We start from the raw sequence: 27,996 nt of genomic DNA, 5'->3' as shown, positions 1-27,996 counted from the left end.
TTTCAACAGAGCCTCCAACTGTGGAACTGGATGTTTCTGTCAAGGGTGGAATACAAATAATGGCTGGGAAGACTCTTAGAATTCCAGCTGTGGTGACTGGTCGCCCTGTACCTACAAAAGTATGGACCAAAGAAGAAGGGGAGCTGGATAAAGACCGTGTTGTAATAGACAACGTTGGAACCAAATCTGAACTAATTATCAAGGATGCACTGCGAAAAGACCATGGCAGATATGTGATTACAGCTACAAATAGCTGTGGTTCCAAATTTGCAGCAGCCAGGGTAGAAGTTTTTGGTAAGGAATGTTGCACTGATTTTCACAGGATTTTCCCAAGTGATACTATCTTATTACATTGATTTTTGGCTTTGTTTTGTTTTCAGATGTCCCTGGTCCAGTTCTTGACTTAAAACCTGTTGTAACAAACAGAAAAATGTGTCTACTTAACTGGTCTGATCCAGAAGATGATGGAGGAAGTGAAATAACAGGCTTTATCATTGAAAGAAAAGATGCCAAGATGCATACTTGGAGACAACCAATAGAGACTGAGAGATCTAAATGTGACATCACAGGTCTGCTTGAGGGACAAGAATATAAGTTCCGTGTTATTGCCAAGAACAAGTTTGGCTGTGGCCCTCCTGTTGAAATAGGACCAATTCTTGCAGTTGATCCACTAGGTAAAAGAGAAGGTTTCATTGTGTTTATAGAGTAATGTTTTGCTTCTAGTTATATTATTTACTGAGCTTTATGGCTTCAAACTCCCAACAGTCTCAAAATCTATAGCTAAAGAGTAATAAGAAAAGTAAATCAAAAAACTATTAGCAACATTAAAGATATCATATTTCCTATAATTTCAATGTAATTTGTGGCTGTAAGTATATTAATCATGCATGGTTTCTTGTACTGAAAAACTTGGATCTACAGGGGCTTAATAATAACCTAGAAGTAGTTTAGACATATTATATCTCTCCAGTAGAACACATTGGAAGTCGGGTTTTTAAAACTTACTAGCGTAGTAGTTAAAGAGAATTCAATGTTCTCTAAAAGATTAGACAATTCCTGAGAATAAATGCCTTAGTCTTCCTCTATATTCAAAAAGTCCCCATACTGGAAGGATAGAGAGGCCCAAAACCAGAAACAGCCTCCAAAGAATAGAAAACCAACCAGAGGGAATCTCCCAGAAATCAATACGAAACACTAAAATTGCACACGCAGTAATGCACACTGACATCCCATCTAAGAAAGCAAAGGCTTTGAGGAAGACCCATTCCTCAAGAGACAGAAGAACTTATTCCTTCACCATCACCCCCTGAAAAAAAAAAAAATCCATCCTATACCACTGCTGCAGCTCATCTATGAACGTCCAATATACCACAGGCTGTGCCAGAGGCACCAGAACAGAGCTGAGCTTCCACTCCTTCTGGTTGCAATAACAGTCAACAAGTATGGATTGGGTCTAGTTTTACCACTGAAAGCTTAACTCTTAGTTTGGTCCTTCAGGAAAGAAAACTTCAGCAGCATTACATACATCCTCTTTCCACCATATTTTGAACCCACATGTGAGGCAACATGACTCAAAGTATGTTCATAGACATATCCACTATCTGTTAATAAAAGAAAAAACACTTTGCTCTCAGCTGGTCATTCAAAGCAAAGCTTCACAGACTTACTTTCCTAGTTCAGTAGAATCAGAAGCATCCCCAGTTACAAAGGTAAACAATCTAAAATGTTAAATTAAAAAAACATACGTGCCCTTGATTTATTTTTCACTGATAATCTTGATGAAAAGTTTGCTAAGAAAAATTCTGTCTACATGAATGTCTATAATTTTGGCAACTGACAAGTTTTAGGAATGATTTTAAATAAGGATGTAAGGTTATGCCAAACAGAAGGCTATTTGTTACATAATTAAGTTGAAGTGAAATATTATTTCTTACATGAATATTTATCTCATGCTAATCATTTTCACTTGCCTCTGGCTAAAGGTCCTCCAACATCTCCAGAGAGGCTCACATACACTGAAAGGACAAAGTCCACTATCACACTTGACTGGAAAGAGCCCCGCAGTAATGGTGGCAGTCCCATCCAAGGATATATCATTGAAAAACGGCGTCATGACAAACCTGACTTTGAAAGAGTTAACAAGCGACTCTGCCCAACCACATCTTTTCTGGTTGAAAATCTTGATGAACACCAAATGTATGAGTTCCGTGTCAAAGCTGTCAATGAAATTGGTGAAAGTGAACCATCCCTACCTCTTAATGTAGTCATACAAGATGATGAAGGTGCGGAATCTGAATATAATAATAATTTTAATGCATTTTACAGTGTGCCTTTATCCCATAAGTTGAAAAAAACATCCTTATGACTTTGTTACTGTTTTTCTTTCTCTTCTCTTTGCAGTGCCTCCAACTATTAAGTTGCGTCTGAGTGTTCGAGGAGACACTATCAAAGTTAAGGCAGGAGAGCCTGTCCACATCCCTGCAGATGTGACAGGCCTTCCAATGCCTAAGATTGAATGGTCCAAAAATGAAACTGTAATTGAAAAACCCACTGATGCACTTCAGATAACCAAGGAAGAGGTATCCCGAAGTGAGGCAAAAACTGAGCTTAGCATTCCCAAAGCGGTCCGGGAGGACAAAGGCACTTACACAGTTACTGCTTCCAATCGCCTTGGCTCAGTGTTCCGAAATGTTCACGTTGAAGTATATGGTAAGTGACTTGCTTTCTTACATCAAAAAGGCATCCAGTGTCTGTTTAAGAATTGCCTTCTCAATATTCTCTGTTGATTCCTTTCCAGACCGCCCATCCCCACCAAGAAATCTTGCTGTTACTGACATTAAAGCTGAATCTTGCTACTTGACATGGGATGCCCCTCTTGATAATGGTGGCAGTGAAATCACCCATTATGTTATTGACAAACGTGATGCAAGTAGGAAGAAAGCAGAATGGGAGGAAGTCACCAACACTGCTGTAGAGAAAAGATATGGGGTAAACTCTTCTGAATATTTTCTTATACACATTAAAAGTACATGACTCTGGTTTGATGCCATTTTAATATAACCTTGGAATTTGATAATTAAACTCAAAACCACACACAATAAGCTGTTATTTTGTTATTGTAGTGTTAAGCCCCACACACATAAGGCTCCTTAGTACATAGCGTTTGATACACAGATACTCTTTTAATTGAGATCCACTATCAGGTACAATACATCTACATATTTTTATATTAAAAAAGCTTTCTCCTTTTCTCTGTCTTCCCATGTTTTGAGTCTATATATTTATTTCTTCTTACAGTCATCCCTCCCAAAATAAGTTGAATTTTTAAATGAGTGAAAATCAACGTAAGTATATTCTCTTCAATAAATTTCTGTTTTTCTAATTTCTAGATCTGGAAACTTATCCCCAATGGTCAGTATGAGTTCCGAGTCAGGGCAGTGAATAAATATGGAATCAGTGATGAGTGCAAATCAGATAAAGTAGTCATTCAAGATCCTTATCGCCTTCCTGGACCTCCAGGAAAACCAAAAGTTTTGGCACGCACCAAAGGATCAATGCTAGTGAGCTGGACTCCTCCTTTGGACAATGGTGGCTCTCCAATTACTGGCTACTGGCTGGAGAAAAGAGAAGAGGGAAGTCCTTATTGGTCACGTGTTAGCCGAGCACCAATAACCAAAGTGGGATTGAAAGGCGTGGAATTTAATGTTCCTCGTTTGCTTGAAGGCGTTAAATACCAGTTCAGAGCCATGGCAATAAATGCTGCAGGAATTGGTCCTCCCAGTGAACCATCAGATCCAGAGGTTGCAGGAGATCCCATATGTAAGTATGCTTCCGTTTCTGGGGACTAATTTCTAAAGCACAAAGTCACTAAATGGATAATTCTGCCTTAAATTTCTTATATTTTTCTATGCCAAATTATTTTATTTATTAAAATAAAAAAGGTTCATGTTCACATAGACTATCGGAAGTATATATTTATGTGTGTATACATACATGCACAGATATATACATACACACATACATAAAATCATACAGTTTGTAAACTCTTGGATTAAACCAAATATTTTATGAGGAATCACAATAATAAAGACCTGGACTATAAACTCCTATGTCTTCTGATACTTTAAATAAATTTCTATCTCATTAGATACTGGGGAAATCATCTCTCCCACTAAACAGTCAGACCTTCCAGTAGGAATTCAACAAAAAACAGAATGTTGTTAGCTTTTCTATAATATTATTGAACAAAGATTTAGGATTCTCAGGCATAGTCTGTGAGGTCAAATAAGAGAGAAAAATTCTTCTAAAAGATCTGTGAGCAGATTCGTTCAAAAATTAAAAAACACTGTGGCTATAATAATTAATCTTATTTGCTACATATCTGATTAGATTCTCTATAGAAGAAAAATTCAATTATTTGTTAAAAAGAAAATTTTAAATACTCAAGTGCTATGTGGAGCATATATACCTATATAATGAGGTAGTTATTCATTCATTTGCAAACTAGTATTGAACATGTGCTTTGTGCAAGGATCTATATTAACCACTGGAGGGGGAAAAGTTAAGATTAAAAAGACAAGTACAGTAAAAGAATTTCTGTAATTGTAAAGCACTTTCAGAAAGGTAAAGGATTGTTATGGGATTATTGTAGACACTGATCCTGTCCCTAAAGGGCATTAAGATTAGTTTGTGTTCAAAGGTTTACTAGCTATTGATGGAATCGTTTTTAAATTTTCATATTGTGGCAAATTAAATTTAAATCATGTTTTCAGTAAAGGCTATTGTAGAATTTCTTCAAAGGGATCTCAAAAGTAAAGTAGTTTTTTACCAATCATGTATAAATAGAATGTAAATCTAACAAGATAGGAAGTAGTCTTTGTATTCCCAGTTAGTTGTTTGCTTTCTCTGTTTTTGCATTAATGCTAAAGGAAAATAGACCATTTCCTTTATTTCTCTTCTCTAGAAGGCAACTGTATTTCCTTTTAGCATTTCTATTTTAATATTTTAATAGATTAAAATAATATATGATCGTGTGTAGTAAAAGACTCCAGCACTTCATCAGCTTCAAAATCTGATGAAGCTTTTTTTTTTTTCTTTTGTTATTAGTTCCACCGGGGCCACCTTCTTGCCCAGAAGTTAAAGATAAAACGAAGTCAAGCATCTCACTAGGATGGAAACCTCCAGCCAAAGATGGTGGCAGCCCAATCAAAGGATACATTGTAGAAATGCAAGAAGAAGGTACTACTGACTGGAAAAGAGTAAATGAACCAGACAAACTTATAACTACCTGTGAATGTGTGGTGCCTAATCTGAAAGAGCTCAGGAAGTACAGATTCAGAGTGAAAGCTGTCAATGAAGCTGGTGAATCTGAACCAAGTGATACAACTGGGGAGATCCCTGTCACTGATATTCAAGGTACTAGTACTTACTCAGTTTATGTATTCCTCTTTTGATCTTATTATGAAATTGATTAATTTACTGAAGATATTTCAATTACTTTTGACAAATATGAGCTAAATCCTGTTAAATTGTATGTGGTATTACAGAGGAACCAGAAGTTTTCATTGACATTGGAGCACAGGACTGTCTGGTTTGTAAAGCTGGCTCACAGATTAGGATTCCTGCTGTCATCAAGGGACGCCCAACACCAAAATCATCTTGGGAATTTGATGGAAAGGCAAAGAAAGCAATGAAGGTAGGAAAATAACCATTCTCCTCTTTTTTCCACTGAATCACTATAAGGAGTATTTATACTACAACTGACTGTCTCCTTTTCTAATAGGATGGAGTTCATGACATACCCGAAGATGCACAGGTAAAAAAATAATAATTAAAATAATTCAGAATATGGTTGACTTCAATATTGCTATGATTTCATTCAATGTATGACTACTATTTTCTTTGTACAGCTGGAGACTGCTGAAAACTCCTCAGTAATTATTATTCCGGAGTGTAAACGATCTCATACAGGCAAATACAGCATCACAGCCAAGAATAAAGCAGGGCAAAAGACTGCAAATTGCAGAGTTAAAGTCATGGGTAAGAAAGACTTTGAAAGTTGCTACAGAATAAAAACAAATTATTTTTAAGCATTTAAGGAACGTTGCTTATATTGTGATTTACATCCAACAGATGTACCAGGCCCACCCAAAGATCTGAAAGTCAGTGATATCACAAGGGGTAGTTGCAGACTTTCATGGAAGATGCCAGACGACGATGGAGGAGACAGGATCAAAGGCTATGTTATTGAGAAGAGGACTATTGATGGAAAAGCCTGGACCAAAGTCAATCCAGACTGTGGAAGCACCACATTTGTAGTGCCTGATCTCCTCTCTGAACAGCAATATTTCTTCCGTGTGCGAGCAGAAAACCGTTTTGGTATTGGCCCACCTGTGGAAACCATTCAGAGGACCACTGCCAGAGATCCGATATGTAAGCTTTAAAATCTAAATTTAAACTATCTTCTCAAAATTGAAGTATATTATTATAAACAATGCTTAATACTTCCTTTAATTATTTTTACAGATCCTCCTGATCCTCCTATTAAACTCAAGATTGGCCTCATCACAAAGAACACAGTGCATCTGTCATGGAAACCCCCAAAGAATGATGGGGGCTCCCCTGTTACCCACTATATTGTTGAGTGCCTTGCATGGGACCCTACTGGGACAAAGAAAGAAGCCTGGAGGCAGTGCAATAAGCGTGATGTGGAAGAACTGCAATTTACTGTTGAAGACCTAGTAGAGGGTGGGGAATATGAATTCCGAGTCAAAGCTGTCAATGCTGCAGGAGTCAGCAAGCCTTCAGCCACTGTTGGCCCTGTGACTGTCAAAGACCAGACATGTAAGTACCAATGTACCGACAAAGAATGTCCTCCTTACAGCTGCCTTCCTAGGTGTTCAATAATAGTTCACAATTAAAAGAGCTATATCTGTACCTTAGGAAGCTACTATGGCTTGAATGTAGACATGGGCACATTACTTAATTACTCATTCCTTCAATTTCCACAGAATTTTCACATTCCCTTACCTGTTACCTTTTCCCTGTTCAAAGGAGATGATGTCTGTAATTTCCTCGCTGTAATTTTCTCCATGGCAGTCTGTTTTATTTATCAGAGGCTAAAGCAATTTCTCTGCATGCTCCTCAAAAGGGACAGAATAATTCTTCCTCTGATAATTACCATCACTACTGTTGTGTATTTGTTTATTCTCTCATCTAAGTGTGAAGAAACTGTAGTCACTACCCTCTTTGAATATTTCTGTCCTAAATTTGTGCAAAATGGAAAATTGCTTTCCTTTTATTAACAGTTATATTTCTTGAAAGGGGAATTCACCTTCTTGTGTATCCCTTCATAATTCTGCATAAATATTAAAGAGAGTATCCCATGATACTCTCCTACTACAATCTCCTCTCTTCCCTTTTGTCAGGATATGAGAATATAATAATACACATCATTACATGCATAATGATGCCAAATAAAGTGAGGCAAGCACAGATATATAGCCACGTGTAGATCCAATAAAAGATGCTGACCCCGTGTACCTGCTCCCCAAACTAGCGTAATAGTGTTAAAGACAGAACCATTCTTTATATTGGGCTGAGCTACAAAGTCTGCCTACAGTGGATCCAAACAACTTTATAGTAACTGTGAATTCTACTTTCTATCCCTCAATGCTTTTTGCTCCTAATGACAACTTTTTTTAAATAATCTAGGCCCACCATCAATTGATCTAAAAGAATTCATGGAGGTTGAAGAAGGAACTGATGTTAACATTGTGGCCAAAATTAAAGGTGTGCCATTCCCGACACTAACCTGGTTTAAAGCTCCTCCAAAGAAGCCTGATAACAAAGAACCTGTTCTCTATGACACCCATGTCAACAAACTGGTGGTAGATGATACTTGCACTTTAGTTATTCCGCAGTCTCGCAGGAGTGACACTGGCTTATATACCATCACAGCTGTAAATAATCTGGGAACAGCATCAAAGGAGATGAGACTGAATGTCCTGGGTAAAGACTGCATGGTTTGGTTAAAATTACTTGTTTTTCTGTTCATAAATAACATTTGGCTTTAAAATCATCTGACTGATAAAGGGTTCCTTCTTTAAACCATTTTAGGTCGTCCTGGCCCTCCAGTGGGACCCATAAAATTTGAATCTGTTTCAGCAGATCAAATGACACTATCTTGGTTTCCACCTAAAGATGATGGTGGGTCTAAGATTACAAACTATGTAATTGAGAAAAGAGAAGCTAACAGGAAGACATGGGTCCATGTCTCCAGTGAACCTAAAGAGTGCACGTACACGATTCCCAAATTGCTAGAAGGCCATGAATATGTATTCCGAATCATGGCCCAGAATAAATATGGCATTGGAGAACCTCTTGACAGTGAACCTGAAACAGCAAGAAACCTCTTCTGTAAGTAGGAGAACATTTTCACATACAAAGCCATTTTTACTTTTTTTTTTAAATTTCTTATAATCAATATGATCTTTTTCACAGCTGTCCCTGGAGCACCAGATAAACCAACAGTTAGCAGCGTGACTCGTAACTCCATGACTGTCAACTGGGAAGAGCCAGAATATGATGGAGGCTCTCCTGTGACAGGGTACTGGCTGGAAATGAAAGACACCACTTCAAAGAGATGGAAGAGAGTTAACCGAGATCCTATCAAAGCCATGACTTTGGGTGTTTCTTATAAAGTGACTGGTCTTATTGAAGGTTCCGACTATCAATTCCGGGTGTATGCAATCAATGCTGCTGGCGTGGGTCCAGCAAGTCTGCCATCAGACCCAGCGACTGCTAGAGATCCAATTGGTAAGCCTTGAAACCATTCCTTTTTTTTAAATCTTATTTTCCAAAAGTGCCTTGGAAAAGTCAAGAATACTAACGTATACTGGCTCTTTGCAGCCCCTCCTGGTCCTCCATTTCCCAAAGTGACAGATTGGACTAAATCATCTGCAGATCTGGAGTGGTCTCCCCCACTAAAAGATGGTGGATCCAAAGTAACTGGATACATCGTTGAATATAAAGAAGAAGGAAAAGAAGAATGGGAAAAGGTAGGAAAACTTGGCACTAAGGAAATGCACTATGAATAAACTAAAAAATGTCATAGTTATTCTCAATCCCATTAACTTCTGTCTATGCTTTTTGGATTAAGAAATCAGGAAAATAGCATAATTTTAACTCACATTCCAAACATCTGTTAATGTCAGAAATCGAATCAAAAGTTAAGTCATGTTATTACTAATCTTTTGGTTATAAACCCTGGAATGTGGAATAAATAAATCAAGGTTTAATCATTTGACAATAATTTTAAAGCATAACTCCTGCCAAGTTATTCCATTCAGTGTTGCCTGTAATGTCTGATCCCTAAAACCTAAACCAGCAACAATTTTCCCAGAGTAAACAGTTAAATAGGCTGCTGGTGATGCTTTAGGAAGCCATTAAAGCAAGAAGCTACAAAGAACTATTCTAATTATAAAATGTCTATGATTTCTCCCCAGGGTAAAGATAAAGAAGTGAGAGGAACAAAGCTTGTTGTGACAGGATTAAAGGAAGGAGCATTCTACAAATTTAGAGTTAGAGCAGTCAACATTGCTGGCATTGGAGAACCTGGAGAGGTCACAGATGTCATTGAAATGAAGGACAGACTTGGTAATTATCAATCCTTCCTTATGCCATCAGTATTTATGTTTCAGATTGAAGGGGAAAAATCACATTTGTAATTTTCAATTGCTTCCAGTTTCACCTGACCTTCAGCTAGATGCCAGTGTCAGAGATAGAATTGTTGTCCATGCTGGAGGGGTGATCCGAATCATTGCCTATGTGTCTGGAAAGCCTCCTCCAACCGTCACCTGGAACATGAATGAAAGAACCTTACCTCAAGAAGCCACCATTGAGACCACAGCCATTAGCTCATCCATGGTCATCAAGAACTGCCAGAGGAGCCATCAAGGCGTCTATTCTCTTCTTGCCAAAAATGAAGCCGGAGAAAGAAAGAAGACAATTATTGTTGATGTATTAGGTAAATACTTTCAATTTGTCTGTGCAACTTTTTAAACCAACATTCTTATTATATTTACACAAAGCTATGCTGTATGCTATGTAACAAACATTTTGGAAAATAAGAAAAATCACCCATAATCACGTTGAACATTATTAGAATTTTTAAAAATTTCCTCCTTACTTTTTTATTCTATGTGTATTCTGTATGGTGGGTCTAAGTTTACAAATTATATAATTGAGAAAACAGATGCTAACAAGAAGACATGCATCCATGTTTCCAGTGAACCTAAAGAGTGCATGTACACAATTCTCAAATTGCTAGAAGGCCATGAATATGTATTCTGAATCATGGCCCAGAATAAATATGGCTTTTTTATAGAACTTGCCCCCATAGTGTCTATTATGTTGTTATATAGTTTTCATAGAAGCAACTTTCCTTAAACTGTACATGAATGTTTAACAATTTGCCAGTGCTGACCATTTCACATCATGAGACTCTACCCCATCGCTAAATTATCATAATAATGCAAAAACCTGTTTGAAGGGTTTCAGTATTCTAATTGAAGAGAAGCATCATAGTTGGTTATCAATATTGCATTTCTAGTCACTGAATATAGAGTTGAACTCTATGAGGCTTTTTCATGGCTCTCACTGGAGGCTTTAGTCCAGTGATTTGCTCAGAACACGAAGCCTTTCCACTCAGGGCTCTTTCTAAGCATGTCTCTAGGCACAACAATACTCCAGCCACAGTTTTTATGTGAAAATTGCCAGTTCTATGTTGAATATAATTAATATAAGAATGGCATAAGGAAAAATATTTCATTAAGCAGTAGTCCCACAAACTTTCAGGTTAGTTTCAAGCACCTAAAGCTCTTTTGCCTAATGGTTATTACTTTAATTTGAGAACTGGTACATTTCCACGTTAATTATTTGCAACCTCCTCAAAGTCATTCTGAAATTTGGGGCCTCCTATGCTGCTGTTGATCCACTGGTCATCCAGAAATAAACCATCTCTCTCTCCTTTTCCCCTGCAGAGGAAACTGGACATAGAAACTGACTATGCCACTCTTACCCATCTCTTGTATCCCTCTGCATGCTTGCCTCCCAGCTCCCTCCTGTCCAACTCACAAATTGCTTTTAAAAAGCATTTTTATTTTCCATTCAGCCTCTACTAAAACCATGGTAACCAATAACTGTTGCAAACCTACTTCATTAACAAATATGGGGCTTGATGCTATGGCTCACACCTGTAATCCCCTGACTTTGGGAGGCCAAGGCAGGTGGATCACTTGAGGTCAGGAGTTCGAGACCAGCCTGACCAACATGGTGAAACCCTGTCTCTACTAAAAATGCAAAAATTAGCCCGGTATGGTGGCACATGCCTGTAGTCCCAGCTACTTGGGAAGCTGAGGCAGGAGAATTGCTTGAACCTGGGAAGCGGAGGTTGCAGTGAGCTGAGATTGTGCCACTGAACTCCAGCCTGGGTGACAGAGCGAGACTCCCATCTCAAAAAAAAAAAAAAAGTGGTTGACTGTTTTTGTATTGACTAGATAGCAGAAGGAAAAACTAACTCAATTAGTAGACACAAAACCTTACTTTCTTCAAAACAACATTTTTGTCTCCTTTTAAAAAAACAAGTGTTGAGCATTATCTTTCATTGAAGGCAAACAGCTTGAAATATTTTCTTCTTATTTCCAGATGTTCCAGGTCCCGTTGGAACACCATTCCTAGCTCACAACCTAACCAATGAGTCCTGCAAACTGACATGGTTTTCTCCAGAAGATGATGGAGGCTCTCCAATCACCAATTATGTCATTGAAAAGCGTGAATCTGACCGCAGAGCATGGACCCCAGTGACATATACAGTTACCCGACAAAATGCTACTGTCCAGGGTCTCATTCAAGGAAAAGCCTACTTTTTCCGAATTGCGGCTGAAAATAGTATTGGCATGGGTCCATTTGTTGAGACATCAGAGGCACTTGTTATCAGAGAGCCAATAAGTAAGTTAAAAAAAAAAATTATACTTAATCACTTCTTTACTCATTTAGTACAAGACTATGGTGAAAAAATATGTGTATAAATGCCGTACATTTCATTCACTTGACAAGCAGTTATCACACAACAACTCAGTATCTGATTTGGTAGTATTTGGACAGTGATTGTGAAAGAGATTTTACAAATATGTATAATTCATTGAATTTCTTTTTGTTTTTTTTTTTTTCTTTTTGGTTTTGACACATAGTCTTACTGTTACCGAGGCTGGAGTGTAGTGTCATGATCTTGGCTCACTGCAACCTCCACCTCTGAGGTTCAAGTGATTCTTGTGTCTCAGTCTCCCAAGTAGCTGGGATTACAGACATGCACCACCATGCCCAGCTAATTTTTGTATTTCTAGTAGAGGCAGGGTTTTGCCATGTTGGCCAGGCTGGTCTCAAACTCCTGGCCTCAAGTGATCCACCTGCCTCGGCCTCCGAAAGTGCTGGCATTACCACTCCTAGCTCATTTATCAAATTTCTTCCATCTATACCTCACAGATTTTTTTTTAATTTCCCACTTAATGGCATTAATAGAAACTGAATTATTTTCCTACTTCTAAAACTACCAATTCTGAAGACCTTTCCTAAATTATTTTGCCTCAACAAACCTCTATTTCCTCATCTGTCAAGTGAAGAAATTCAATTGTATTGGGTCCTTTTTAACTCTAATAGTTTTATGATGAGATCTCTTTTGCTATTTATGGGAGCAGAGAGTTTAATGTTTAAATGCAATCTTCAGAAAAGGAATATTCACTACATCCTACTACATTCTTAATGTGACATTTTTTTCTACCACAATTCCTATACTTATATTCGCAGCTGTACCAGAGCGTCCTGAAGACCTGGAAGTCAAAGAAGTTACTAAAAATACTGTAACTTTGACTTGGAATCCTCCTAAGTATGATGGTGGGTCAGAAATTATTAACTATGTCCTAGAAAGTCGGCTCATTGGGACTGAGAAGTTCCACAAAGTTACAAATGACAACTTGCTTAGCAGAAAATACACTGTTAAAGGCTTAAAAGAAGGTGATACCTATGAGTACCGTGTCAGTGCTGTCAACATTGTTGGACAAGGCAAACCATCGTTTTGCACCAAACCAATCACTTGCAAGGATGAGCTGGGTATGTGTCTACTACAATTTATACTTCTGAAACTTGCACATTTGTAGATTTGCAATAAGACATCAATAAAAATGACTTGCCTTTATAATTACAAATTTTAGCACCCCCAACGCTTCACCTCGACTTCAGAGATAAGCTCACGATTCGAGTTGGTGAAGCTTTTGCCCTCACTGGCCGTTACTCAGGCAAACCAAAGCCTAAGGTTTCCTGGTTCAAAGATGAAGCTGATGTGCTGGAAGATGATCGCACTCGTATAAAGACTACACCAACAACACTTGCTTTAGAGAAGATCAAGGCCAAACGTTCAGATTCCGGCAAATACTGTGTGGTTGTGGAGAACAGTACAGGCTCTAGGAAAGGTTTCTGTCAAGTTAATGTTGTTGGTAAGTCTTATTTAGTGGAAAGAATAGATCTTCTGTTCTTTCAAAAGCAGAAATGGCAATAACATTTTGTGCCATGATTTTTTTTTTCTGCAGACCGTCCTGGACCACCAGTAGGACCAGTTAGTTTTGATGAGGTGACCAAAGATTACATGGTTATCTCTTGGAAGCCTCCTTTAGATGATGGAGGCAGTGAAATCACCAATTATATTATTGAGAAGAAGGAAGTGGGTAAAGACGTCTGGATGCCAGTGACATCTGCAAGTGCTAAAACAACATGCAAAGTTTCTAAACTACTTGAAGGAAAAGATTATATTTTCCGGATACATGCTGAAAATCTGTATGGAATAAGTGATCCTCTGGTGTCTGATTCAATGAAAGCCAAAGATCGTTTCAGTATGCATTATGTTTCTTTTTAGTGATTCAATGCTTGATAAAACTAACATAAAGAAATAAATTTCTAACGCATTTTCCAACATTTGTTACAGGGGTTCCTGATGCACCTGATCAGCCAATTGTTACAGAAGTTACCAAAGACTCTGCATTAGTAACCTGGAATAAGCCACATGATGGAGGAAAACCAATCACAAACTACATCCTGGAAAAGAGAGAAACTATGTCTAAACGATGGGCTAGAGTTACCAAAGATCCTATTCATCCATATACTAAATTTAGGGTTCCTGATCTTCTAGAAGGATGTCAGTATGAATTCCGGGTTTCTGCAGAAAATGAAATTGGTATTGGAGATCCAAGCCCACCATCCAAACCAGTCTTTGCTAAAGATCCAATTGGTATAGTATTAATGGATTTATTCAGTTTTCATGTTATCTAACTTTGTTTTCAGCTATATGCTAATTCGTTTTTTACTTTTATTTTTTAGCTAAACCAAGTCCACCTGTTAATCCTGAAGCAATAGATACAACATGCAATTCAGTCGATCTAACTTGGCAGCCACCACGTCATGATGGTGGGAGCAAGATTCTGGGTTATATTGTTGAGTACCAGAAAGTTGGAGATGAAGAGTGGAGAAGAGCCAATCACACCCCTGAGTCATGTCCTGAAACTAAATATAAAGTCACCGGTCTTCGGGACGGTCAAACCTATAAGTTTAGAGTGTTAGCAGTCAATGAAGCTGGTGAATCAGATCCAGCTCATGTTCCGGAGCCAGTCCTAGTAAAAGACAGGCTTGGTGAGTAAAATGCTCTCACTTGTGTTTGCAAGGAAAATAGATGTCTGATTGTATGTGTTTAATTGTAATCTGCATTATGGATCAAATCTGAGTGTTCTGTTCTCTTTATTCTAGAACCCCCTGAGTTGATTCTTGATGCCAACATGGCAAGAGAACAACACATTAAGGTTGGTGATACTCTAAGACTTAGTGCCATCATCAAAGGAGTGCCATTCCCAAAAGTAACTTGGAAAAAAGAAGACAGAGATGCTCCAACTAAAGCAAGAATTGATGTGACTCCAGTTGGTAGCAAGCTTGAAATTCGTAATGCTGCCCATGAAGATGGTGGAATTTATTCTTTAACAGTGGAGAATCCAGCTGGTTCAAAAACTGTCTCAGTAAAAGTACTTGTATTAGGTAAGAATTTTAATACTTATGCCATTAAAAATAAATTTTGATAATTTTGAGCTCTTATTTGGATAAAATTACTTATAAAACTGTTATTTAACACTTTTTAGATAAACCTGGGCCACCTAGAGATCTAGAAGTCAGTGAAATTAGGAAAGATTCATGTTACCTTACTTGGAAAGAACCACTGGATGATGGTGGTTCTGTTATTACCAATTATGTGGTTGAGAGGAGAGATGTTGCCAGCGCCCAGTGGTCACCTCTCTCAGCTACATCAAAGAAAAAGAGTCACTTCGCTAAGCATCTGAATGAAGGCAACCAGTACCTCTTCCGAGTAGCTGCAGAGAACCAGTATGGACGTGGTCCTTTTGTTGAAACACCAAAACCAATCAAGGCTTTGGATCCTCTCCGTAAGTTGCTTTCTCTGAATACAAAACTATTGTTTGACTGTCTTTAAGAATATTACTTTTTCATCATAACTTCTTCTTTGAAAAGATCCCCCAGGGCCACCCAAGGACCTGCACCATGTAGATGTTGACAAGACTGAAGTCTCCCTAGTCTGGAATAAGCCGGATCGTGATGGTGGTTCTCCAATCACTGGATATTTGGTAGAATATCAAGAAGAAGGCACCCAGGACTGGATTAAATTTAAGACTGTGACAAACTTAGAGTGTGTGGTTACTGGACTACAACAAGGAAAGACCTATAGATTCCGTGTAAAAGCTGAAAACATTGTGGGTCTTGGTCTCCCTGACACAACTATCCCGATAGAATGTCAAGAAAAACTAGGTAATTTTTGGACTAGCAGTATTACCTTATTTCTTTTTAAAATTATTCATATAGGTGAAAATCAAAATCTAATTTTTTCATGTTCACTTTTCAGTGCCTCCATCCGTGGAGCTAGATGTGAAATTAATTGAAGGTCTTGTGGTAAAGGCTGGAACCACAGTCAGATTCCCTGCTATTATAAGAGGTGTGCCTGTTCCTACTGCAAAGTGGACAACCGATGGGAGTGAGATTAAAACCGATGAGCACTACACAGTTGAAACAGACAACTTCTCATCAGTACTTACCATTAAGAACTGCTTAAGGAGAGACACTGGGGAATATCAAATCACAGTTTCCAATGCAGCCGGTAGCAAAACAGTAGCCGTACATCTTACTGTTCTTGATGTTCCTGGGCCACCAACAGGTCCTATTAATATTCTGGATGTTACTCCTGAACACATGACTATCTCATGGCAGCCACCTAAGGATGATGGAGGAAGCCCTGTGATAAATTATATTGTTGAGAAACAAGATACAAGGAAAGACACGTGGGGTGTTGTCTCTTCCGGAAGCAGTAAGACAAAGCTGAAAATCCCACATCTGCAGAAGGGCTGTGAATATGTTTTCCGAGTTAGAGCAGAGAATAAGATAGGTGTTGGTCCTCCCCTTGACTCCACACCTACTGTTGCTAAGCATAAATTTAGTCCTCCATCTCCTCCTGGTAAACCAGTGGTTACTGACATTACTGAAAATGCAGCAACAGTGTCTTGGACCCTGCCAAAATCTGATGGTGGCAGTCCAATAACTGGCTACTATATGGAACGTCGAGAAGTAACTGGCAAATGGGTGAGGGTCAACAAAACACCTATCGCTGACCTGAAGTTCAGAGTGACTGGACTCTATGAAGGAAATACATATGAGTTTAGAGTTTTTGCTGAAAATCTTGCAGGACTAAGCAAACCATCCCCAAGTTCTGATCCAATAAAAGCTTGCCGGCCCATCAAACCACCTGGACCACCTATTAATCCTAAACTGAAAGACAAGAGCAGAGAAACAGCTGATTTGGTGTGGACAAAGCCTCTCAGTGATGGTGGTAGCCCCATTCTAGGATACGTAGTGGAATGTCAGAAACCTGGCACGGCACAATGGAACAGGATTAATAAAGATGAACTCATTAGGCAATGTGCCTTTAGGGTACCTGGACTAATTGAAGGAAATGAGTACAGATTCCGTATAAAGGCAGCTAATATTGTAGGAGAGGGTGAGCCAAGAGAACTAGCAGAATCTGTGATTGCAAAAGATATCCTTCATCCTCCAGAAGTAGAACTTGATGTTACTTGTCGTGATGTTATTACCGTGAGAGTAGGCCAAACTATCCGCATTCTAGCTCGAGTCAAAGGCAGACCTGAACCAGACATAACTTGGACTAAGGAAGGCAAAGTATTGGTCCGAGAAAAGAGGGTGGACCTTATTCAGGATCTACCTCGTGTTGAGTTACAAATTAAAGAAGCTGTTAGAGCTGATCATGGCAAGTATATCATCTCAGCTAAGAACAGCAGTGGACATGCCCAAGGTTCAGCCATCGTTAACGTCCTTGACAGACCTGGGCCTTGCCAGAATTTGAAGGTTACCAATGTAACCAAAGAGAACTGTACAATTTCTTGGGAAAACCCACTAGATAATGGCGGCTCAGAAATAACAAACTTCATAGTAGAATATCGCAAACCAAACCAGAAAGGCTGGTCAATTGTTGCATCAGATGTCACTAAACGATTAATCAAGGCCAACCTTTTAGCCAACAATGAATACTATTTCCGAGTTTGTGCAGAGAATAAAGTAGGTGTTGGGCCAACCATCGAAACAAAAACTCCCATTCTGGCTATTAACCCTATTGACAGACCAGGTGAGCCTGAAAACCTTCACATTGCAGATAAAGGAAAGACATTTGTCTACCTAAAGTGGCGGAGGCCTGACTATGATGGTGGCAGTCCAAATCTGTCATATCATGTTGAGAGAAGGCTTAAGGGCTCCGATGACTGGGAAAGAGTGCATAAAGGAAGCATTAAAGAAACTCACTACATGGTTGACAGATGTGTTGAAAACCAGATTTATGAGTTCAGAGTGCAAACAAAGAATGAAGGTGGGGAAAGTGACTGGGTGAAGACAGAGGAAGTTGTTGTGAAAGAAGACTTACAAAAACCAGTACTTGATCTGAAATTAAGTGGGGTCCTAACTGTCAAAGCAGGGGACACCATTAGGCTTGAGGCAGGGGTTAGAGGCAAACCATTCCCAGAAGTTGCATGGACCAAGGACAAAGACGCTACAGACTTAACAAGATCACCAAGGGTCAAGATTGATACCCGTGCTGATTCATCTAAATTTTCTCTTACTAAAGCAAAGCGAAGTGATGGGGGTAAATATGTAGTTACAGCAACTAACACGGCTGGCAGTTTTGTGGCCTATGCCACTGTCAACGTTTTAGATAAGCCTGGTCCTGTGAGAAATCTGAAAATTGTTGATGTGTCCAGTGATAGGTGTACTGTTCGCTGGGATCCACCAGAAGATGATGGTGGCTGTGAAATCCAAAATTATATTCTAGAAAAATGTGAGACAAAGCGAATGGTTTGGTCTACCTATTCTGCTACTGTCTTGACACCTGGTACTACAGTAACACGTCTCATAGAAGGAAATGAATATATTTTCAGAGTCCGTGCAGAAAATAAAATAGGCACAGGGCCTCCAACAGAAAGTAAACCAGTCATAGCCAAAACCAAGTATGATAAACCTGGTCGCCCTGATCCCCCAGAAGTCACTAAAGTAAGCAAAGAAGAGATGACTGTGGTTTGGAATCCACCTGAATATGATGGTGGAAAGTCTATAACTGGATACTTTTTGGAGAAAAAGGAAAAGCATTCAACACGATGGGTCCCTGTCAACAAGAGTGCAATCCCTGAGAGACGTATGAAAGTACAGAATCTCCTCCCAGACCATGAATATCAGTTCCGTGTCAAGGCAGAAAATGAAATTGGAATTGGAGAACCAAGCTTGCCTTCAAGACCAGTGGTGGCAAAAGACCCCATAGGTAGGATGTCCTTGTTTTTTCTGATATTACATCAACTCTTAATCTCAAGCACAGAAGTATTCGATAAATAAGTTAATGTAACATCTAAATCTGTAACATCCAAACTGTATTTAGCAAATATTTTTCCAAATAGACCTTTTACCAAAATACCTAAAAGGTACAAACAATAGTAGATTCTCATTTTTATGAAGGAAAATAAAGAGGACACTAATTGAAAAATTGGATGACCTATATTTGATTAACTGAGAATAGGCTATATAAAATTACACATTGAAGTATCACTAGTAGTAGTTAACTATATGTATATTTTACTTTCAGAGCCACCTGGTCCACCAACCAATTTCAGAGTGGTTGATACAACCAAACATTCCATAACTCTTGGCTGGGGAAAACCAGTCTATGATGGTGGTGCACCGATCATTGGATATGTTGTGGAAATGAGACCAAAAATAGCAGATGCGTCTCCTGATGAAGGCTGGAAACGGTGTAATGCTGCAGCACAGCTTGTACGCAAGGAATTCACTGTTACCAGCTTGGATGAAAACCAGGAATATGAGTTCAGGGTGTGTGCCCAAAACCAAGTTGGTATTGGGCGCCCTGCAGAGCTAAAGGAAGCTATCAAACCTAAAGAAATACTAGGTAAGTCCTTCCTTTAGCATGTGATTCATTCACACTTAATTTCTTATGATTTCCCCACATTCTGAAAAATCAATTAATGACCTTAATGTCATTTGCAGAACCTCCAGAGATTGATTTGGATGCCAGCATGAGGAAACTGGTCATAGTGAGAGCAGGATGCCCTATTCGTCTCTTTGCTATAGTGAGAGGACGACCAGCCCCTAAAGTCACTTGGCGAAAAGTTGGCATTGATAATGTGGTCAGAAAAGGACAAGTTGATCTGGTTGACACTATGGCCTTCCTTGTCATCCCCAATTCTACCCGTGATGACTCAGGAAAATATTCCTTAACACTTGTGAACCCAGCAGGAGAAAAGGCTGTATTCGTAAATGTCAGAGTATTAGGTGGGTTACTAAAATGCTTCTCCCTCCCACTTCAAAAATGAATTTGTTAATAGGGATGCTGAGGAGACATGTATATCTGATTTTATGATTCTTTACAGACACTCCTGGGCCTGTGTCTGATTTAAAAGTTTCAGATGTCACTAAAACATCATGCCACGTGTCCTGGGCCCCTCCTGAAAACGACGGTGGGAGCCAAGTGACACATTATATCGTGGAGAAACGTGAGGCAGACAGAAAGACATGGTCGACCGTTACCCCAGAAGTTAAGAAAACAAGCTTCCATGTAACCAATCTTGTCCCTGGGAATGAGTATTACTTCAGAGTAACTGCTGTCAACGAATATGGCCCTGGCGTCCCAACAGATGTCCCAAAACCAGTGCTTGCATCAGATCCTCTAAGTGAGTATTATGCTTTCTTCCTCCTTTTAACCCCAGTCTCCTATTTTAGCAAGGTCAAGATACTAATACCATTTTAATCCACTTCTGAAAGAGATTTCATTTGTAGAGACCGAAATAGTGTAATAAATATCTATCTCACTCATGAAACACTTTTTTGATCTGTCTCATCTTATATGTTTTGCTTTTAATGTACTGAACTACAGGTTCTATGTACATTGGAGCAAATCCATACTAAAACTCTTATGTACATTAACAAAGGGGATTTGATTAGGTTACCTAGGTAATCTTCTAAATTATGTTTTTCTTCTAGGTGAGCCGGATCCCCCAAGGAAATTAGAAGTGACTGAAATGACCAAGAACAGTGCCACCTTAGCCTGGTTACCTCCCCTACGTGATGGAGGTGCTAAAATCGATGGCTACATCATTAGTTACAGAGAAGAAGAGCAGCCTGCAGATCGCTGGACAGAGTACTCAGTGGTAAAAGATCTGAGCCTTGTTGTCACTGGCCTAAAGGAAGGAAAGAAATACAAATTTAGAGTAGCGGCCAGAAATGCTGTTGGAGTCAGTTTGCCAAGAGAAGCTGAAGGAGTGTATGAAGCCAAAGAACAACTGTGTAAGTAGTCGTTGCTTCATTTATGTCATGTGGTAAGTTTATTAGAATTTCTTCTTTTATATGTAGACATTTCTCCCTGAGGAATCTAGCTCTAGAAATTCTTGAAAAACAATAGAGAACAGTGGCTTTCAAACACATGTGTGGGCCAAAAACACACAGTAAATAAACTTATACAAACACATATATAACTAAAAAACATTTCCTGAAACAATACCCATTTATTATCATGTGCATTCTTATGTTTTCTACCCTATTCTGTGTTTTTAAAAATATTGGCTGTACAACAAACATATGAAGAAAAGCTCATCACCACTGGTCATTAGAGAAATGCAAATCAAAACCACAATGAGATACCATCTCACACCAGTTAGAATGGTGATCACTAAAAAGTCAGGAAACAACAGGTGCTAGAGAGGATGTGGAGAAATAGGAAAGCTTTTACACTGTTGGTGGGAGTGTAAATTAGTTCAACCATTATGGAAGACAGTGTGGCGATTCCTCAAGGATCTAGAACCAGAAATACCATTTGACCCAGCAATTTCATTACTGGGTATATACCCAAAGGATTATAAATCATTCTACTATAAAGACACATGCACATGTATGTTTATTGTGGCACTGTTCACAATAGCAAAGACTTGGAACCAACCCAAATGCCCATCAATGACAGACTGGATAAAGAAAATGTGGCACCACATTTACACCACAGAATACTACGCAGCCATAAAAAAGGATGAGTTTATGTCCTTTGCAGGGACATGGATGAAGCTGGAAACCATCATTCTCAGCAAACACAAGAACAGAAAACCAAACACCTCATGTTCTCACTCATAAGTGGGAGCTGAACAATGAAAACACATGGACACAGGGAGGGGAGCATCACACACTGGGGCCTGTCAGGGGTTGGGAGGCTAGGGGAAGGATAGCATTAGGAGAAATACCTAATGTAGACGATGTGTTGATGGGTGCAGCAAATCACCATGGCACATGTATACCTATGTAACAAGCCTGCACATTCTGCATATGTATCCCAGAACTTAAAGTATATATAAAAAAAAATTGGTGGTAATGCAAGCATTAATTTGCACCAGTATAGCTCTCCACCAGAAGAAACTTATCCACCTTCCCAAAATTAATATCTTTTCATTTTACTTTCAGTGCCACCAAAGATCCTTATGCCAGAGCAAATAACTATCAAAGCTGGGAAAAAACTCCGAATTGAAGCCCATGTGTATGGAAAGCCTCATCCCACCTGTAAATGGAAAAAAGGAGAAGATGAAGTTGTCACATCCAGCCACCTGGCAGTGCATAAAGCAGACAGCTCTTCAATTCTGATCATAAAAGATGTGACTAGGAAAGACAGTGGTTACTACAGCCTCACAGCAGAGAACAGTTCTGGGACAGACACTCAGAAAATCAAAGTTGTAGTCATGGGTAAGTTAAGTATTAGACAAATGGCCATCTAAATATGAAGCTCAGAAACATTTTTATGTATCAAATCCTTGTTCTTACATTTCTTTCCTCTTGGTTCATGTAGATGCCCCCGGCCCCCCTCAGCCTCCATTTGACATTTCTGATATAGACGCTGATGCTTGCTCCCTGTCATGGCACATCCCTCTGGAGGACGGAGGCAGTAACATCACCAATTATATAGTGGAGAAGTGTGATGTAAGCCGAGGTGACTGGGTCACAGCTCTAGCTTCAGTCACAAAAACTTCCTGCAGGGTTGGAAAGCTGATCCCAGGCCAGGAGTACATCTTCCGGGTCCGTGCTGAAAACCGATTTGGCATTTCAGAGCCTCTCACATCTCCAAAGATGGTTGCGCAGTTCCCATTTGGTATGTTTTTGTGAAGGAGAAAAAAAGTTATGTTTTCTTTCTAGTTTGTTACTTAATGTAGAAACTGACATCTTCCTTGTCTTCATCTCCAGGTGTTCCTAGTGAACCAAAGAATGCACGAGTCACCAAAGTCAACAAGGACTGTATTTTTGTTGCTTGGGACAGACCAGACAGTGATGGAGGGAGCCCCATTATTGGTTATCTGATTGAACGCAAGGAAAGAAACAGTTTGCTGTGGGTGAAAGCCAATGATACTCTTGTCCGGTCAACTGAATATCCTTGTGCTGGCCTTGTAGAAGGTCTTGAGTATTCATTCAGAATCTATGCCCTAAACAAAGCTGGATCCAGCCCACCCAGCAAACCCACAGAATATGTAACTGCAAGAATGCCAGTTGGTAAGTTTTGGGGTTTTTTTATTGTTGTTGTTGTTGTTGTTGTTGTTGTTGTTTTAGTATTATGGAGGCACATTTAAATCTCGGAGTCTAAGATTTGGACTCCAAGACATAGAGAGTAGTAGAGATCTGAAGATTACAACTCCCATTTAAGAATATGTTCTATCTCTTACAATGAAGATGACATATTAAAAAAAGAAAAGGACATATAATTTCCTTTAAAGCATACAGCAAGGACTCAAAAGTGCATACTAGTTGGACGGTTATTAAAATGGGATAATTGTCTTCCTGTTGAGCTTGTTACTTAGCAGCAGGGATGATAATGTGAAATATGGAAGTTTAAACTTCTGCTGGTAAGATAAATGGTGAGTGTACCTCTTTTTGTTTTAGATCCTCCTGGGAAACCTGAGGTTATTGATGTCACCAAGAGTACTGTATCTCTGATCTGGGCTCGTCCAAAGCATGATGGAGGCAGTAAAATTATTGGCTATTTCGTAGAAGCTTGCAAACTTCCTGGTGATAAATGGGTACGGTGCAATACTGCACCTCACCAGATTCCCCAGGAAGAGTACACAGCTACTGGCCTAGAAGAGAAAGCTCAGTATCAATTTAGAGCTATTGCCAGGACCGCGGTAAACATTAGCCCACCTTCTGAACCTTCTGATCCAGTGACTATCCTCGCAGAAAATGGTAAGATTCTGCTGAGTATTATAGGCAAAGATGTAACAGCATTCATGGTGGTCATTTTTCCTAATAAAAAACTAAATATACACCTGAGGAAAAAAAGAAAATTAAAATGATGTTTTGTATATAGACACAAACATTATGATTATGGAGAATCATAATAACATGCTAAATTAAAAAGCAAGATACACAACTGTGGCAACTATATAATTTCAATAGTTATTCAATAATGCACTTATTATTTGTCTATTAAAAATAAACAAAATGAAATAACACTAAAATTCCATTCTTGAAAGAAGCAGCATATGAATTTCCCACTATTATTAATAAGGATTACATAATATAGCTTTGCATACATTAAGTCCTTTATCTTATTTCTTTCCAGTCCCTCCCAGGATAGACCTGAGTGTGGCTATGAAATCTTTGCTTACTGTGAAAGCTGGAACTAATGTCTGCTTGGATGCTACTGTTTTTGGTAAACCAATGCCAACGGTTTCTTGGAAAAAAGATGGCACACTGCTAAAACCAGCAGAAGGCATAAAGATGGCCATGCAGCGGAATCTGTGCACCTTGGAGCTATTCAGCGTGAACCGGAAGGACTCAGGAGACTATACCATTACTGCTGAAAATTCAAGTGGTTCTAAATCAGCCACCATTAAGCTTAAAGTGTTAGGTAACTAATAAACTTCATTGGAATCCCATATTTTACTTTGGATAATGGGATGTAAATAGGATTTACAGAATAATGTGGGAGAAGACATTCATATTCTAATGTGTATTTCCTATGCACAGAATTATTCTTATGACAGAACCATGTTTTAGAGTTAAAAAGAGCTTTAGAAATCACATATTTCAATTACCTAATTTTACAAGTGAAGAAACTAAGATTCTAAAAAATTAACTAACCTCCTAGGTCATATAGGAAATTGACAATAGAAAGACTGCAGCCCAGGTCTCCAGACCTCTACTCTATACTCATTCCCCATTCCACATATTCACTCTTCTTCCTTATTCCTTCAGATAAACCGGGTCCTCCAGCATCTGTTAAAATCAACAAAATGTATTCAGATCGTGCTATGCTTTCTTGGGAACCGCCTCTTGAAGATGGAGGCTCAGAAATCACCAACTATATTGTTGACAAACGTGAAACAAGCAGGCCCAACTGGGCTCAAGTCTCTGCAACTGTGCCTATCACCAGCTGCAGCGTGGAGAAACTTATAGAGGGCCATGAGTATCAGTTCCGTATTTGTGCTGAAAATAAATATGGAGTAGGCGATCCAGTCTTCACTGAACCAGCAATTGCCAAAAACCCATATGGTAGGAACATTTCCCGGTGGTTTTTCATTTTATTTTTTAAATATTATCTTTTAGCCTGGGAAATTAACTTTTCAATCAATTTCTGCAGACCCACCAGGACGCTGTGATCCTCCTGTTATTAGCAACATAACCAAAGATCACATGACAGTCAGCTGGAAGCCACCAGCAGATGATGGGGGCTCACCCATCACTGGCTATTTGCTTGAAAAGCGGGAAACCCAGGCTGTTAACTGGACTAAGGTCAACAGAAAACCTATTATAGAAAGAACATTAAAAGCAACAGGTCTTCAAGAAGGTACCGAATATGAGTTCCGTGTTACAGCTATAAATAAAGCTGGACCAGGCAAACCCAGTGATGCATCCAAGGCCGCTTATGCTCGGGACCCTCAGTGTAAGTGTTCATGAACGAGTTCCATATCCTGTGTTAAAAGCAGCATTAAACACCCAGGAAGGAGGTTTTAATGAAAATTTCCTATCATTATTTATTCTCAGATCCTCCTGGCCCACCGGCTTTCCCTAAAGTATATGATACAACTCGCAGCTCTGTGAGTCTATCTTGGGGCAAGCCAGCCTATGACGGCGGCAGCCCTATCATTGGTTATCTCGTTGAAGTAAAACGGGCTGACTCCGATAACTGGGTGAGGTGCAACTTACCACAGAATCTACAGAAAACCCGCTTTGAGGTTACTGGCCTGATGGAAGACACACAATATCAATTCCGTGTGTATGCCGTTAATAAGATTGGATACAGTGACCCCAGTGATGTGCCAGATAAACACTATCCCAAGGACATCTTAAGTAAGTATTACCAGGGGGAGTACATAAGGCTTTTCCTATTAATCATATTCTAAGAGGGAGACTAGAACTCCCTTAGGTAGATTAATTTATTAACAAGGTGTAGAGCTGGTAACTCCAAGAGTACTTTTTAGGAGAGCTGGGTGGGTACTTTACGGTATTGTGGAACAGGCAAATCAAATGCACATGATTTGTGGTTTTGAAAAGCTTTTCATATATATAAGAATTTCCTGTCTTCAAAAGACATGAAATGAGAGAATTTTATTGGAATGTAAGAATTTTATTTTAGGAATAAAGAGGCCTTTTAACTAAGTAGTGAGCTATTTACTATTCTTAGGGTTTCTGTTTTCCAATCCACCATCTCCCTAAGTATGTGACTGGTGGGCTCTCCATCTTAATTTCCCTTCTTCTTATTTCTTCTATTTGCTTATCCTCCATGATAATTTCCCCTTTATTTGAATTACTTGATATTATATGTCACCCTCCAGGTACTTTTCTTCCTACTATGAAATAATAAAGAGAGCTAGAATATGTGGCAGAATACCTTCATGGAATATAGAAAGGAAAAAACAAGAATGAAAGGGAGCCAAAAATCAATCGTCTACTTTCCTTTTAATATATGTAGCATTTCAGAGTACATAAGGCTCATGAAAGAGGAGGTACAGATCCTCCGGGGGGAAAACCTGGTTAAGCCTAAAGCATAGTGGAAAATGGAAAGATCAACAATTAGTACAGAACAGAAAAATGATTTTGAGGATTGTATTAAGGAAGTTTTAAAGAACAAGAAATCAGCTCTAGAAAATAAATGTATTTTAGGAGTGACAAGGCCAGTCCCTGGAAATACATTTGACTATTAAATTTTTATTTAACTTCTTCACCCAAAATTAAACAGTTCCACCTGAGGGAGAACTTGATGCGGACTTAAGGAAGACACTCATATTACGTGCTGGAGTTACTATGAGACTATATGTACCAGTAAAAGGACGCCCACCTCCAAAGATTACTTGGTCTAAACCAAATGCCAATCTAAGAGACAGGATTGGACTGGACATAAAGTCAACTGACTTTGACACTTTCTTGCGCTGTGAAAATGTGAACAAATATGATGCAGGAAAATATATCTTAACCCTGGAGAACAGCTGTGGTAAAAAGGAATATACCATTGTTGTGAAAGTGCTTGGTAAGTCTATTTCAAAAAAGAATCATATATATTTTTAAATAGTTTATGTATTTTTCACACATTCATTTCTTATTTACCTACTATTTATCCAGATACTCCTGGGCCACCTGTCAATGTGACTGTTAAGGAAATATCCAAAGACTCTGCTTATGTTACCTGGGAGCCTCCCATTATTGATGGCGGAAGCCCCATCATAAACTATGTGGTACAAAAACGTGATGCAGAGAGGAAATCCTGGTCTACAGTGACAACTGAGTGCTCCAAAACAAGCTTCAGAGTACCTAATTTGGAGGAGGGAAAATCCTACTTCTTCCGAGTGTTTGCTGAAAATGAGTATGGCATTGGTGATCCCGGTGAAACTCGTGATGCTGTCAAAGCTTCCCGTAAGCAAATGAACCATCATCCCATCATTTTGAGTTATATCCTTCCTTTGTTATATGGGGCTTACACTTATCATTTCTCCTTTGCTTTAGAAACTCCTGGACCAGTTGTGGACCTGAAAGTGAGGTCTGTATCTAAGTCATCCTGTAGCATTGGCTGGAAAAAGCCTCACAGTGATGGTGGAAGTCGGATTATTGGATATGTAGTTGATTTCCTGACTGAAGAAAATAAGTGGCAACGAGTTATGAAATCCTTAAGCCTACAGTACTCTGCAAAAGATTTGACTGAAGGGAAGGAATATACCTTCAGAGTGAGTGCTGAGAATGAAAATGGAGAAGGAACCCCAAGCGAAATCACTGTTGTGGCAAGGGATGATGTTGGTAAGGCTCTATCCACACATCTCC

The 27,996-nt window shown here is 39.0% G+C and overlaps 1 protein-coding gene across 1 annotated transcript in view; it reads left to right on the top strand.

Annotated features, from left to right (window-relative positions):
• The window catches only part of TTN (titin), a 280,746-nt gene that overhangs the window by 197,711 nt on the left and 55,039 nt on the right, over positions 1–27,996 (top strand). The window contains exons 271-313 of the mRNA XM_063595464.1: positions 10–294; positions 381–674; positions 1,983–2,282; positions 2,401–2,709; positions 2,798–2,988; positions 3,390–3,819; positions 5,107–5,415; positions 5,547–5,695; positions 5,783–5,815; positions 5,910–6,039; positions 6,133–6,432; positions 6,526–6,843; positions 7,714–8,010; positions 8,119–8,418; positions 8,503–8,817; positions 8,911–9,059; positions 9,507–9,657; positions 9,746–10,027; positions 11,707–12,009; positions 12,865–13,167; positions 13,269–13,550; positions 13,644–13,943; positions 14,036–14,338; positions 14,428–14,736; positions 14,851–15,132; positions 15,234–15,533; positions 15,619–15,912; positions 16,007–18,973; positions 19,292–19,612; positions 19,711–19,995; positions 20,094–20,393; positions 20,704–21,006; positions 22,165–22,440; positions 22,544–22,843; positions 22,936–23,238; positions 23,626–23,925; positions 24,305–24,592; positions 24,940–25,236; positions 25,325–25,627; positions 25,729–26,034; positions 26,924–27,211; positions 27,304–27,594; positions 27,685–27,972. Coding sequence (XP_063451534.1) covers positions 10–294; positions 381–674; positions 1,983–2,282; positions 2,401–2,709; positions 2,798–2,988; positions 3,390–3,819; positions 5,107–5,415; positions 5,547–5,695; positions 5,783–5,815; positions 5,910–6,039; positions 6,133–6,432; positions 6,526–6,843; positions 7,714–8,010; positions 8,119–8,418; positions 8,503–8,817; positions 8,911–9,059; positions 9,507–9,657; positions 9,746–10,027; positions 11,707–12,009; positions 12,865–13,167; positions 13,269–13,550; positions 13,644–13,943; positions 14,036–14,338; positions 14,428–14,736; positions 14,851–15,132; positions 15,234–15,533; positions 15,619–15,912; positions 16,007–18,973; positions 19,292–19,612; positions 19,711–19,995; positions 20,094–20,393; positions 20,704–21,006; positions 22,165–22,440; positions 22,544–22,843; positions 22,936–23,238; positions 23,626–23,925; positions 24,305–24,592; positions 24,940–25,236; positions 25,325–25,627; positions 25,729–26,034; positions 26,924–27,211; positions 27,304–27,594; positions 27,685–27,972 — 14,634 coding nt within the window. The remainder of the gene's footprint in view (positions 1–9; positions 295–380; positions 675–1,982; positions 2,283–2,400; positions 2,710–2,797; positions 2,989–3,389; positions 3,820–5,106; positions 5,416–5,546; positions 5,696–5,782; positions 5,816–5,909; positions 6,040–6,132; positions 6,433–6,525; positions 6,844–7,713; positions 8,011–8,118; positions 8,419–8,502; positions 8,818–8,910; positions 9,060–9,506; positions 9,658–9,745; positions 10,028–11,706; positions 12,010–12,864; positions 13,168–13,268; positions 13,551–13,643; positions 13,944–14,035; positions 14,339–14,427; positions 14,737–14,850; positions 15,133–15,233; positions 15,534–15,618; positions 15,913–16,006; positions 18,974–19,291; positions 19,613–19,710; positions 19,996–20,093; positions 20,394–20,703; positions 21,007–22,164; positions 22,441–22,543; positions 22,844–22,935; positions 23,239–23,625; positions 23,926–24,304; positions 24,593–24,939; positions 25,237–25,324; positions 25,628–25,728; positions 26,035–26,923; positions 27,212–27,303; positions 27,595–27,684; positions 27,973–27,996) is intronic.

Source organism: Pan paniscus, chromosome 13, assembly GCF_029289425.2.
Source record: "Pan paniscus chromosome 13, NHGRI_mPanPan1-v2.0_pri, whole genome shotgun sequence".
Classification (NCBI taxonomy): Eukaryota; Metazoa; Chordata; class Mammalia; order Primates; family Hominidae; genus Pan; species Pan paniscus.
The sequence above is the reverse complement of the archived record's forward strand: the minus strand, read 5'-3'. Positions and strand labels throughout refer to the sequence as shown.